This window comes from Falco rusticolus, chromosome 1, assembly GCF_015220075.1.
Source record: "Falco rusticolus isolate bFalRus1 chromosome 1, bFalRus1.pri, whole genome shotgun sequence".
NCBI lineage: Eukaryota > Metazoa > Chordata > Aves > Falconiformes > Falconidae > Falco > Falco rusticolus.
The window spans coordinates 28,253,236-28,267,980 of record NC_051187.1 but is presented as its reverse complement, the minus strand read 5'-3'; the positions used below and the strand labels follow the sequence as shown (position 1 = coordinate 28,267,980).

The 14,745-nt window shown below is 41.7% G+C and overlaps 1 protein-coding gene across 2 annotated transcripts in view; it reads left to right on the top strand.

Annotated features, from left to right (window-relative positions):
* The first annotated feature begins 26 nt into the window (after positions 1-26).
* Positions 27-14,745, top strand: part of PITPNB (phosphatidylinositol transfer protein beta) — a 34,684-nt gene continuing 19,965 nt past the window's right edge. For both annotated transcript variants that reach the window (XM_037375289.1, XM_037375290.1), the window contains exons 1-7: positions 27-127; positions 2,870-2,900; positions 3,758-3,903; positions 5,781-5,872; positions 6,310-6,317; positions 7,561-7,635; positions 8,822-8,905. In XM_037375289.1, the coding sequence (XP_037231186.1) occupies positions 108-127; positions 2,870-2,900; positions 3,758-3,903; positions 5,781-5,872; positions 6,310-6,317; positions 7,561-7,635; positions 8,822-8,905 (456 nt within the window). In that variant the 5' untranslated portion in view covers positions 27-107. The remainder of the gene's footprint in view (positions 128-2,869; positions 2,901-3,757; positions 3,904-5,780; positions 5,873-6,309; positions 6,318-7,560; positions 7,636-8,821; positions 8,906-14,745) is intronic.

The window sequence follows — 14,745 nt, the reverse complement described above, 5'->3', positions numbered from 1 at the left end:
ATTGGGCGCGGCGGCCTGCGGGGGCGGGGACTTCCCCGGAAGCGCGCGGTGCAGCATGGGCAGGCGGTGCCGGTGGCGCGTGCGCAGTGTGGGCCTGCGAGGGGAAGATGGTGCTGATCAAGGAATTGTGAGTCGGGGCCGGTGGCGGGGGGGCGGCCCCGGGGCACGGCCCGGTGGTGTACGGTGGGTGCACGGCGCGGCGGGAGCCCTCCGCGGCGGGAGCCCTCCGCGGCTCTCCCCGCTGGGCCCGGCCGCCGCTGGGTGGGGCAGGGCCCGTTCCGGCCCGCGCCCCGCTGGGCCTCCCTGGGTTCCGCTGCGCGGGGCCCGGCAGCGCCTGGCCCGCCGCCTCGGCCGCTCCTCCTGCCGGGCGGCGCCCTGGGGGGCGCCGAGTGTCTGGCGGCCCGGCGGGGCCGCACCCATCGGGCCGGGCCGCCGTGGGGCTCGGGGGGCGGCGGGGCCGGGAGCGCTGCCGGCCGGGGCGCGGGGCCGCTGTATGTTTCCCTGCCCCGCCGTGCGCCCACGCACCGCTTCCCCCCGGGCTTCAGGCCGCGGTCGCCGCAGGGCACCGAGCGAGGGTCCGTTCGGCTTTACAGGCCCCCGAGTGTGCGGTCCCCGGCGAGGCGGTACTGCCCGGGGCGGACGGGCCGTGTCCCCGCGCGATGAATCCCGGACTCGTCCCTTCGCGGCTGAGGCTCTGCTGAGCCGGCCGTGCCGACGTGTCCCAGCAGGCGCCGCAGGCAGAGCTGTGTCTGGAGAGCTGTCGGGCTGGAACCTCATTCCGCTTGGGAAGGAGCTGGAGTGGCAGTGGTGACGGCCCTGCAGCACGCTGCAGTTATCTGTCCTGGTCGTGCTGGGAGCTCCACGTTTGGTAGATCTTCCCCTAAGGTCTTCTGCCAGCCAGCCATCGACTGGTTCCTTCCTCCCTCCCACCCCTTTGGCTTTAAATTACCTCAAAGTCTAGTAATATGTAGTGTCTGCTGTAGCAGTAAAGATGATGTGTATGTTCAAAATGATGGATAGTAGCAAATGTGTGTGTTAGGTTCCAAACGGGCTTCCAAAGACACTTCAAAGATTTACCTAAACTTCAGGAGAGTAGGTGCGAATGGGCAGCACTGAGGTACCAGGGCTGTAGCTGGCAGCGTGGTGTGAGATCCAGGTGTCCCGCTCATCCTGCGTTTTAGCAAAAGCTTACACCAGCCCTCACAGGAGAAGCTGTCTGTCTGTCTTGCATTTCCTGCAAGATAACGGTGGGTTGTGTGTTTATTTGTAAGGTAAGGTCTCATCAGATTCCTTTGCTACTCAGCTCTTTTGAATTATCACAATGTGTCATCGTTCTTAAGTTCAAAAAAACCTGTTCCTTACAAATTCTTCCCTTTAATCCCTTGCTTTCCCTTGTACGTTTGCTGTTTTCCTAATTATACCCCTATTTTACGTATTGTCATGTTGAAGACTAAACTGAAGTTGCCCAAAAATCTCCTGTACTGTCTTGCAAGCCACATATGTGTCCTGTCTAGGTATTGAGTCAGCATCTGCTGGTGCCAAGACAGCTGTCTTCTGTCTGTATTGGTCTTGATAGCCAGCTTTAAAAATAGTTTAAGGACTTTTCTGTCAGGTAAAATAAGATACACTAGGGCTTCTTGTGGGAATTTTATTTTGATTGCCATTTGGCCGTTCTGTGTTTGGATGCAAGCTCTGCTTTCAGCCAGACACTTGCCAGCATTTGAGGCTGATTATGTTTTTCTCAGTTTCTCTCTGAAGGTTTCACAGTTTAAATAAAATTGTTTCAGTGAGGCACATAGTAGGCTAAAATAGAAAAATCTTTGTCCAGTCAGGGATAAAGAAGAAGTTACTTGGAAATTGCAAGACTGAGTTTGACCCGCAGGGATGATAATTTCTATCTTGTCAAGGTTGCGGCGTTTTCTGCCGGGGGTGGGGGTTGAGCAGAGCACTTTAGCTGCTGAAGTCATTTTCACAGCAGTACCTAAACAAAAGCATATCAAACTCACTGTTCACAAAGTGCAGACACAGTAGCAGGTAGCAATAGTTGAATCAGCTAACTGTAACTTTCTTCCTCTCTAGAACAGTGGGCAGGCTTAATTTATATTCATGCTTTTGGGATGATTATGTTGCAATTGAATCTTAATGGCTATAAGGTTGTCACTAAGGGAGGTAACATCACTTAAAAGCACTAGGAACAATGTTCTGTGATGTTGCTTTGCAATAATAGTGATTTACATCGTCTCTGTCCATTTTATAATGTAAGGTGAAACTGGAAAATACTGTCTGTGCAGCGTACTGTTGCTGTGAAAAATCAACTTCTGTGTCCCTGACGCTGCTTTTAACTGTACAGCGAAACAGTTTGCCTAGAATGCACTTGCTTCTGCCACCTACATGGGGTATGAGCTGTGGTTGGTTTTTAAACAATGCATAACAGCTGTAATTGCCAAAAATAATTCGTAGGCTCTGAGGGCCTATGCATTTGCCTTTTTAAATTGTATAGATGGGACTTCTTACTGTGTAACATGTGAAAAAAGCTCACACCTCAAAGTTTAAACAAATTCAGCACAATACAAAGTTATGGCAGAGCTGGAAGCAGATCCTAGATTTCCTGGCTCTTCTGTGCAGGTTCTAACATTCTTAACCCTCTTTTTTTTTTTTTTTTTCTTTTCCTTTTGTAATGTATCTATTGTTGGTTTTTACTTGGGTTTGTTGCATTATATCCATGCAGCCTTACTGTCACAGAGCATTTCTAAAACGAAAACTGGAATTTTGGCACTTCCTTCTTGAATGTCTTTGTTACAGTTTGTCTGTTACTTGCAGATGAAGTATAATTACTCATTTTGTTGAATTTGCTCTTTTCTTCTTTCAGCCGAGTGGTTTTACCTTGCTCAGTGCAAGAGGTATGTCCTCATCCTACCTGCTTTTTTTTTCGGGGTGATGGGTGGGAGGATGTTAGTGTCTTATTTAAATCTGACTAGCCTGGATCCAAGTGGTTCCTGTGCTGTACACCCACCAGGCTGCGCAGGTAAGTTACCAGATGTGTAAGCCACCAGTGAGCAGAGTTAACCTCTTGTAGATCAGTGAATTTCAAAGGAGGCACATGCCTGCCGGCAGAGAACCTTTACTTGTGCAATTCTGCACGGCAGCAGAATTTTTCAGCTGATCAAGGCACTGAGTGACTCCAAGCCTTTTCCTAAAGGCACTGGTAGGAATCGCCTTCCAAGATCTGAAGCCTGCAATTTAAATGGCACTGAGATATGTTTAAATGATTGTCCCTCAGAAATATGTTCAGACATTCTATCGTGAAAGTGTTACACTTTTTCCCCTACAGTGTGTATTTTATGGGTCCTGTGAGAGCAGTATCTAGTTAAAAGTATGAATCTGGGGGGGCTGAGTGCTGGAAATCAGTCATTTCAAAATCTGTAAACTAAAAATCATATTTCTCTTATACAATTAAGAACAACATATATACTTTGCTTTTAGGGTGGGAAAGATTAATAACAGCATATTTGCTATGCTGTACCAAAGTGTTGCATTAATGTGAAACAAACCGATTATAGACCTGGTACTTGTGAGCTATGTATAAATTTTGCCAGTAGCTTGTCATACTTTACTAAGTATTTTTTACATGGTGTATTTTACTTTCCTGATAATTTTGTTTGTACACCTAATTTTCACTGGAAAGAGCTAATTTTTTTATACATTAAAAGTTTTGGCTAACTTTAATACAGAAATTTTACTTCTCTTAATTTTTCAGTATCAAGTTGGGCAACTTTATTCTGTGGCAGAAGCTAGCAAAAATGAAACAGGAGGTGGTGAAGGAATTCAAGTCTTAAAAAATGAGCCTTATGAAAAGGATGGCGAGAAGGGACAATATACTCACAAAATCTATCACTTAAAGAGGTGAGAAAAACTGATATGTATCATGGTCACCTGATGTTGAGTGAGAAATGTGTAAAAGTGAGGGCAGCCTTCCATTCTTTACTGTTCGGGGGTACTTGTATTTTTCTACATTCTGTAATTTGCTGAATTGTGCATGAATGTTCTGGTGAGTGGGAAAATGTGAAATACAGTGGATTTTAAATATGTGGGATAGAGTAATAGAGAACCGTGCAAAATGTCCCATTTGTTAATAGACAAATGCATCTCTAAGTAGGAATAATTTGAATTCTTAGTATATCGCCAAAATAATGGGTTAGTATCACGGATGCTTTGTAGGGTAGCCTGAAGGACAGGAATGTTGATATAGAAGGATAGAGAAAATGAGTGGTTACTGTGTTATAAAGGAAGAATGTTTTTATATGATCTGGTATTTAAGAAAGAGTTCTTATGGCCTGACTGCTCCTTAAAAACACTCTGTAAGGAATCACACAAAGTCTTGTGGTGTGGTAGGGTAGTTTTTTCTCAGAGAGAATGAGTAAGTTAAAGAATATTTTCAGAAGTTACCTGCGTTTCAGAGCAGGTAAAACCAGGGTTATTTGGAAATCTGACCAACCTGGGGTCTGAACATGTAGGGATTAACAGTGGATGTTACTCCAGGGGGCTGCAGTACTGTAAAGGTAGCCATGTCATTAGGGTTTGTAATATGTTGTCAAGTTGTGAGGATTAGTGTTCCAGATGTTTATAAATGGGGGAAAAAAGATCTAAATTAAAAGTTGAAGAACTGAATACAGTTACGGTTGGCTTCCCCTGGGGGAGGCACAACGATGACGTGGGAAAAAAATACTGTACAGCAGTACTGTTCCAAAGCATCTGAGTGTTTAGTGTCTCAGCTCTGTGAAAGTAAACAGGAAGGCGAGCTCACTGCAGGGCGGTGTTGTGTGGGATTGCTGCACACAAGGTATGAATCGTAATTCCTTTTGGTTGGCTTTGGGCATGGGACTTTCAGATGTGCATGAACTGGAGGGTAGAGAGAAGTGTGGGCAGCGTGACTGGTGTGGAAGAGCTGTAAGAATTGTGTTTGGTTATTCTAGAAAAAGTCCCAGATGGGTGGGACTTAAGGTTCCTGCAACGTAAAAAAGGAATCATCAGTAGGCTTTTTTTCCTTAAATCTAAAAGAAAAAAGGACAGGAACTCACTCACCATCCTTGGAGGAAAACTGAGGATGGAACACTTACACAGATTGAACTCTGGCTGTTCCTTACACACTTCTTGCTGACTTAAAGGCACCAGTCTCAAATACTCTCCTAGGTAATACCAAATTTTCTTTGTATCGGGTTTTGTTACTTTTTTTCCAAGCATCCAGGTTTGGGCAACTGTCACAAGCCCTCTGTTGGACTACAGGGCAGTTCCAGAGCTGGTAATTCTGCTGCTCATGGTGAGCTGCAGTTTTCCTCTTCAGGCGTGGCTGGAATAGCTGAATGGCCTTCCATCTGTGTTGTGGGCCAGCCAAGTTACAGCTTGCTCACTGATCAGCCTCCAGTTTTGCTAGAGAGTTTGGAGTCAGGATCCCTGATGCAGTGCTCTCCCTCTACAATTATCTTTGCTGTTCTTGAAGAGAAAAGAAAGCACAGCTTTCATTGTTGTTGTAGTTTTTTTCCAAAAATATTTCTAGGTCACTCTGCATTATCTTATTATTACCTTCCCCATTTTTTTTCTTTATTATTTTGTGATCAGTAACAATGTTGGAGTTCCTGCATGTTTACCTGTGGATAACTTGTACATCATTGCCTTTAAAGTGCTTAGGTAGAATGTGCCTTTCTTACTAGAGTGGAAGAAATCAGTGAGGAACTTCAGCTGGCAGAAATTTTGAAAACATTGTCAATGTTTGTTTTTCACAGTAAAGTTCCTGGTTTTGTAAGGATGATTGCTCCAGAAGGCTCCCTGGTGTTCCATGAGAAGGCTTGGAACGCATATCCCTACTGTAGAACAAGTAGGTCTCCTGCTGTGTGTTTTGCTGTCAGTGTTCAGTCAAGGGATGGTCTTACACGGTTTGGGAGAAATGATTCTCTTAAGGTCTAGAACAGAGCCTGTTTGAAAGCTCTTCATGGTCCATTAGAATAAGGTGACTGCTTTGTTTTAATACTTTCAATTCTAAGTATTGAAGTAAGTTCTAAGAGTAGGCCCTATGTCTTTTGTGTTTCTGTTCAGTATTTGAAGTATCTTATAATGAACTTCTGAGGCTAAGGCAAGCAAGTCAGAGTTTGCTGAACTCTGCTGACTTGACACACACAAATGCTCTTAGAGTAATTTTGAATTTTTCTTATGCTGTGAAGCAATCATTAGATGTGAGACTTCTCAAAAACGATTGTATCTAATAACACTTTGTTTTTCCTTTTCATTTTCTTTGCATGTGTTTTCGACGGCCAGTTGTGACAGTGAGTATTTAAATTGCTATCAGTCCTTTGTTGGTTTTTTTTTTTAAATATATTTTTTCTCTTATTACTGCTGCAGTTGACTCTGACTCTAGCAAGCTAGCTCCAACCTTTTATATATGCATATGTGCCTCGCCAGGGTTCCTGGCATAGACCTCCTTGTTACTTTATTTGTCTACACATGGCTATAATTAGAAAGAACTGTAATTTGTCAGAGAAATGCTTTCATTTTTTACATCATCTTTTTATGTCTTTACTTACCATTACAGCTGCATAATGTTTGTCCTGGTAAGATATAATGCTAAAAAAGAGAAAAACAAAAAAGCCAAATTGGAGGTTTCTATTCTCTTGAATGCAGGAAGAGCAATGAAATACAAGTAGTCCCTGACTGTCTGAGAACCTGTTTCTGTAAGGTTAGAACAGGTTAACTGAGAATCTAAATGGACCATCATAGCTGGGTGGGTTGGGTTTTTTTGTTTTTTATTTAAGTTGCATAGGAAAGAGATCATTAAGGCTGTTTCCCTGTGTATTTATTTTGGTGACCTAGGAAGCTCATAAATTTAATGTTAAATTGGTTTATCTGCTCACTTGGAAACTCGATTTAGATTGTCACTAGGTGGATGCAACATAAGCAGTAACAAATGAGTTTGTGAACTGTTAACTTGACTCATTGTGATAGCGTACACCAGTGTGCACACCTTTCTTCTGAAATTAGAAATGTTCTGTGCTAGTCTTCAGAGATGCAATTTAGAGGTAGCTGGACCTTTATGATTGAGGTTGTGCTATACAGTAGCATCTAATGTTTATAAGCTATTACCCTGCCTCTCAGAATAGTATCATTTATTAAAAATTTCATGCAAATGTATTTTAGTTGTTTTGTCATAACTGCAGTATTAATAATTTGAAAATTACTTGAACATAGAGGTAAAGAATTTCATGGTTGAGGAAGAAGGATGGTAAATGACAGTATTATTTCTATTTGTATGCACAGAGTCAGAGTTGGATTTCTCAAACATGGCCGGTTTTAATTTAGTACTTGCTGCTGCAGCTGATACTTAAGATTTAGATACTAGTTATCTCGTTTTACCTATTTCTGTATGTGGGTAAGGGGGCTATTTCTTGTATAATTTAAATAAAATGTGTTGCTAGTCAAGGCTTAGTAGGGACTAATATGTGAATACCATTTATCTAAACTTTAAGCAGAGAAGGTAATCAGCCCTATGCTTTTTGATTTTAATTCTTACAGAATGAATACATGAAAGACGATTTCTTTATAAAAATTGAGACCTGGCATAAACCAGATTTGGGGACATCGGAGAACGTGAGTTGGGATTTGTATACCGGGCATTAGTATTACTTTCACCACATAGTCATCCAGATAAAGCATTCTATACCTGATAATGGTGGATAATTACTGGATAAAGGCAAAGCCCTACCAGTGTTTAATGTAAAACAAGAAAAGCGTTATTCAGATCTTTCTAAGGTGGTCAAGCTGTCTTACCTATACAAGGTGTAAGAACAAGAGAAACTTATTTTCTATATTGAGGTCAATGCAGATACTTGATTCTCCCTCAAATCTTTAAATAGATTTTGAGTAAGTTCTTTTTAATTTCATGTTCTCTCACCTTAGGCATGCTGTGCTACTTGGGCTGACAAGTTTGTCTGAAAACAGGTTTCCCGAGGCTGTTGGAGTTTATCTGTGTACAGCTTCTGTAGAGTTATGTATTGAAGCTGCTTCTGTAAGTTTCCCAGGCTGGCCATACTCTTGCTTTCCTCCCTAGGCAGTTGGTTTGGTTGACAGGTCTCAGGAGATTTTTATTTTTTTAATCTATAGTGACAAACATATTTATAACTCATCCACAAAGGAATAATGGTCAGAGTGTTTTCAGTGCTTGGATGAACTGTAGCACTAGACGTACTACAGAGAAGATGAGTATTTCCTGGACAGCTCTGCTTGCTATAATTATAAGTTTAGGTGTGCCTAGCAGACTGCAGGTGTGAAGCTGATTACATCTTCAGACCTTTATATATCTTCATACCACACACACTTCATCTGGTCCATATTAAAGGCAGCCCTATGATTTAGGGTACCTATAGATTAGTCAGGTTATTGTAGATTAGTCAGGTTATTGAAACCTGCCATATTTGCACTTTGGAATTTGTGCAGCTTCTTTCTAGATCAAAAAGCTCGTGCAGATTACTGAATAGGTAATGTTTCTAATTAGAGCTTGATTTCATTAGCACTAATGAATGTGACAGAAGAATACAGCTTAATCTTAAATCCAGGTTTCCTGAATGCACAAGAAGTGAAGGCTTTGTGCTGGTTTAAAATTGGTTAATGAGTGAATTAAACTGTAACTGAAAGGCAGAGGACGAAAGCACAGATTTTGAGAACACTGCCTTGATAAATCCAGAAAAAAATCCATGACATGCATATATGTACTGTGTAAGATGCACTACTGTGTAAGGTGGCAGCATGGAAATCATTCCTTTTTCTCTTCTTGCAGGTGCACAATTTAGATCCAAACACATGGAAGAGTGTTGAAATTGTCCATATTGACATTGCAGATAGAACTCAAGTAGAACCAGGAGTAAGTAAATGCTCTGCTATTGGGGTATGGATGTGGCATGTAGCATGCAGCTAATGACATTGATGCTTGGTGTTGATCATGTTTTACCCAACAGATAAATGAATATTGTCTTGAATAGAATTGTTCTTTCCAAAGTTTCACACTTGGTAAATGCATTTACAACTTCAGTCTACTCAATTTGACTTCTGGTTGCACAGGACACGAAGGGCAACAGACTTGTGGCACAGGTGTAGTTTTCACTTTTAACTGTAGATAAAGTAGTTGATTTGGTCAAGCAAGCATTTATGTGTGCGTCTTAGTGCGTGAGACCAGAATCGGTCATGCAGGACATCTGGGACAGAGCACAGTGGCTCTGCCAAGCTACTTCCATGCTTCTGCTGCTACTTCTGGGTTACAAATTCTTTAAATTACATTCTGTTCCTCCACACATCCTGCATTCTGGGGTTATGGCAATCTCAAGAGGATCAGTCAGGTTTTGCCATTGAAATCTAGACCTTGTTTGTTGTTTAGTTTTTTTAAACTTTTGTTCATCAGGGTAGTTCTCAAGACATGAACTGCTCATCTCTTCTGAAAGCTGTGGGATTACTTCTTCAGTTTTGTCTTTAATGATTGCTTTGGCAAGCGTAAGTGTCCTGGATACACTCAGAAGTCTGTCAATAGGAGCCTGTGGTCTTTTCCTTGAGAACTTGAAGCTTAATATCATGATAGAAGAAGCAAAAATTTTGGACAGATTTTATTAGTAAGAGTGCATGGTTACTCAGAGAATTTGTACGTTGAGCACAGGTGTAAATTTGGAAGGAGTGTCCATACCAGGTTGTGTGGAGTCTGTGTTAGCTTGCCTAGATGTGTGCTGGAAGGAGGCAGCTAGATGAAGAAGTGAGTGTGGCAAAGTTTAGTGCTGGGCACGCGCACCTTCAACTTGCCTTTTCAATAGCCCTTTGCACAGAGAAGACAGTGGTACTGTGAATGGCGATTGTATCAAATGCTACTGAAGTAAATACATGAAGGGATTTCTAGTTAAGCTTTATCTGCCATATTGAAATTTTGCTGACAGGGTTAACACTAAATATTTGTAACAGTTTCTGTTCTTTTCCCTTCTGTTATCAATATTTTGTTAACCAGCTCATAGTCGTATGTTTGGGTTGGAAGAGTTTTTCAAATATCACCTAGCTCCAGCCCCCTGCCACGGGCAAGGACACCCCCCCCCCCAGCCCAGGCTGCTCCCAGCCCCATCCAGCCTGGCCTTGAGCCCAGCCAGGGATGGGGCACCCACAGCTGCCCTGGGCAGCCTGGGCCAGCGCGCCACCCTCACAGGGAAGAATTTCTTCCTAATATCTAACTTAAATCTGTTCTCAATTCAGAACTGTTGCCTCTTGTCCTGTCACTACAGACCTGGGTAAAAAGTGTTTCTCCATCTTTCTTATAAGCCCCCTGTATATTAACAGGCTGCAGTGAGGTCTCCCCAGAACTGTCACGTCTCCAGGCTGGACAACCCCACCTCTCTCAGCCTGTCCACACAGCAGAGGGGCTCCAGCCCCTGACCATCTCCGTGTCCCTTCTCTGGACCCGCTCCAACAGGTCCCTGTCTGTCTCTTGCTGGGGACCGCAGAGCTGGATGCTCTGGAGGGGGGGTCTCACCAGAGCGGAGAGGCGGAATCACGTCCCTCCACCTGCTGGCCGTGCTGATTTTGGTGCAGCCCACAGCTGGCTTTCTGGGCTGCGAGCACACGTTGCCAGCTCATGTCTGGTTTTTCATAGTGCATATGGTTAATGTGAGTAAGAAGGTAGGATATGTTGATTGTAGATGCTGGTTTCTGCAGCTTTAGAGAGCAGCTTCACCATACTTATGTGCCAGCCTTACTTCCCTGTTTTTACTGCTGTTGCTTTCTACACTTCTGTATCTATTGGGATTGTTGTCTGGTTTGTTCAGTTGTAACAGCTGGACTGGTCTGTGTGTAATCATTAATTTTTGGATAGTAGGAAAATGGTATGCACTAATACCAACACCAATTTTTTTTACACAATAATTTGATTTTCTCAGTTTTGTGCAAGGAGACATTCTTTATACTATTTAATTGTTATTTTATGAAAATAAATACTTGGATATCCTGCATTGTGGGAGAGGACTCCTTTGCAGGGAACAAGGGGAAAGGCTGTGTCGTGTGAAGGAGAAAGGTTACTGCTTCATAAATTTCCATTTGCATTACCAACATTGCACTGTTGCTTAATTGATGTTAACAGATGATCTGTGGATTTACATGTGTGAAAATACATTGTATGGAGAACCTCCCTGTAAACCAAATTAAATGTGTCTTGCCTATTTTAATGCAGCGAGGAATCGTTTTGCTGCCCCTTGTTCTTTCAGACATTCCATATGACCTTAGAGCTGAACTGGCAGGTAAATGTATGTTGTGCATTCCCTATTACATGCCTGGAATTGTGGCAGACAACTACAATGCTGTCATCTGTCAGAGTGCTTGCTTGATCACAGTATGTGTAAACAAAGGGTTGTGCTTATTACTGTGTGTTGAACTTCAGTATTTATTCTGTTTGAAGTACTTTCAGTGAACAGCACTGCTCATGCTGTATGCCCTCTTGCACCATTAGATTACATGGCCTGCCTTTGATATTGCCAGTTTCCTTTGTACTGAAGACTGACAGATGGTGCTGTGCTAAAAGAAGTTGTATTTTTGGCTCAGGGCAAAGATCCATCTAACCCAGTATCCTGTTAGTGGCCAGTAGCAGATACTTGTGGAAGGATAAGAAACTTGGGAGGTATATACTGGAAGCTGGGAGGTGCATATCTCTGAAAGATCAATCTGTATTTAAAGGACTTCAGAGCTAGTGGTTTTATCTGTCCTATTGCATTCATTATCCACTTACATGCCCATGAGCACATCTAATTCATTTTTTTAACCCATTTATACTTTTGACCTTTATGGCATCATGTATTCTGTAGAGTGTTAGATGCTATGGAGGAGAAAAATACTTCCTTTTTGCCTGATTAATTAACTGGGGGGGGGTGGGGGTGGAGGAATGTTACTTGTTTATATTTTCTGCACAATTTATTTTACAGATTTTGATCATATTTTCTTTTTCTTCCCCCACCTTCTCTTTAGCATACCTTTCCAAGCTGAGGGTCCTTATCTTTTAAGTCCATCTTCATGTAGAAGCCATTTCATGTGTAGAAGTCCTTGGAACTATTTTCAGTCCGTTATCCTCTTTTTATCTTTTTTTACATTTGACCTACAGAGTATCAAAACTAAATGCAGAGTGGTTTAATCCAGAGTCTGAAATCTCTTCTGATGTTTCTACATTCTTTCTTTTTTAGTACCATTTAACGCTATTTGTGCTTTTAGTAGATATCTTCAAATTTAAACTCACAGTGTAGCCCATCATTGCGTAGGAATACTTGGGACTAATTTTCACCATGTGATTCAGATTTTCATTTCCATTTCATCTCCCAGAAGTTGTTTTGCAAAGTCCTGATTTCATTGAACAGATGACTGTGTATTCAAACACTTACACGGACCTCAGTAACTCTTGAGTTATCTATTGGCAGATGCCCTTCCCGCTCCACTCGTTGGACCCTTTCCTAGACAGTTAAGCCGAAATTCTCTGGGACCCACTCTTGTAGTTTCTTTTGTTACGAAAATTTGCAGTTTCTGGCCTTTGTTTTCTCTGTCTTTACTGCTTATGACTCCATGAGAGAGACTTTTCATTCGTGCAGATACTTTTATGAAGTTCAGGTAATGGAACTTGAGGAATTTTTGGGGGGAAGATCAGCTACATCATAGTAACAAAATTGCCCTGATCTACTTACTTTATGTCTTCAGAGAAGGCTGCTGGTTTTGGAAAGTAAATGTCCCCTATGAAAGCATTAGCTGTTTTCTGTGTATTCTGTTAGTCCAGAGGTTCTTTTCCTACAGTTTCTTCATCTTTGTTCAGTAATATTAGAGCAGTTGCTAGTTTACTCTGAGTAGTTTCTGAAATCATGTGCGTTGTATGGCGTTTGGTTTGGTTTGATGCTTGTTGTTTGGGAATTATCATTCTTAGTGGCTGGTGGGTTTTTTGGTGTGCCCCTTTTGTTAGGGAAGAGGGATAGTCAGTGTGGCCAAAGGAAAGTTTTATTTGTACATTTATTTTCTCGGTCTCAGTTTTGCCTGGAAAAGCAACTCAAATGTACTATCTTGGGTAACAGTATGACTGAAAGAATGGAACTATCTAATTTATCAAATCCAGCAATTTTGATAAAAGTTTTCATATATTTAAGATTTATCATTTCATTCAGTCACTGAACCTTGTCCAACCCATCATAGTGTAGCAATCATGTTAGTTCCAGAACTACAGTCAGCATAAATATAAAAATAGTAAATTTCTTTAAGATACTAATGGCATGCATATGCTAATTCATGCTCATTTAAGTATGTATAGAAATAATTTGGCTGACATCTGTGGCTTTCTTTAGATATAAATTTAACCCTGCCCTCTCTTAATCATCTCCAGCATACAATCTATGTAGCTTTATGTGATTTGTATACAAAAATCACTTCCCAGGAGAATAAGACTTTCTAAAGTGTAAGCAGAAGAGAACACTCAATTAACATCAGAAGAGACTACACTTTTGGAAACAATTTGTAAGAAAGTAGAGTGTAGTGAAAACAAAGAAATTGAAATCAGGTTTGTAGATATTTTTGTAAATGAAGAAATTAAATATCTTGTTCTAGGTCGTAGTGGATCTTCGTTATGTTACTTAAAACAAAGACCTAAAAATACAGTTTTATACAAATCAGTCAAATTACTTAATGCGTGCCTTAAGGGATAGGATGTCTATGTGCTGTGCGGTAAGTATTATTCCTTGCCCTACAATTTGAAGAAATATAACGGCATCTAGGATATGCTCTTCGTTTGTAGTCTGTAAAGAGTGTTAAAAGATTCTTGAGTGACAGAGCTGTTATTCTCATAGGTGGATCTCTTCCATTTTGGACCTAACTTATCATGTGATAGGCATCTAAAAAGTCCATATTACTAGTCCAGAAGCTTAGTATCATCATGCGTTTTATTGGTAACAGTCTTGGAACACCTTATCTGGGTGATAGACTTGACTATGTATTAGCAAAATGATCAAAATATACCTCTTAGTTTCTTTGAAAAAATCAAGAACATTTCTTTTTGGAGAAGCATGAGAAAACCCTCTTGTTTTAAACTTGTTTTTTGTTGGACTTCAGTTCAGCGGGGCTATTTCATTTTGGTGTCCAGGTGAGGCAGGTGTGTGGATGTATGGACCGCTACTGGTGCTCAGCAGGTGGATGATAACTAGTTGACTTTGGATCACATAGTCCTATCTTTATTCAGCAGTTGTTTCTCAAGCCTTGTGAAGCTCCACTGTCACGCTGCCGTAGGTGTTTGCAGTCTAGTCTATAAAATCACCATGTGCAGAAGGATGCTACAATGGCTACAGGTCTGGAGTGGTCAGTTTTTATTGACCTGCTGCTGAGGAGAGCCCCAGTGACTTACGAGACTTGAGAGATCCAGGGGATTGTGGATCCTGTTTAAAAATACGTTAGTGGTCAGGATTCAGGCGCCAAAATTGGCAGTCTGGTGCTCAGAGTACTGCCTGAAAGTGACCCTGTGGCTGTGTCTCTGGTCACCAGGGCTCCTTGAAGTGTCAGATCCAGAAATGCATGGAAAATACTGACTGCTACAGACTTGACTTTTGCCCCAAAGTGTGTGTTCTGCTTTGCCTTGGACATTTGTATTATCAAAAAAGGCTTGTCTGAATTACTGAGTTTGAATAGATGACTGTTCAGCCTCCATCAGTACTACTTTAGAATAAAAAT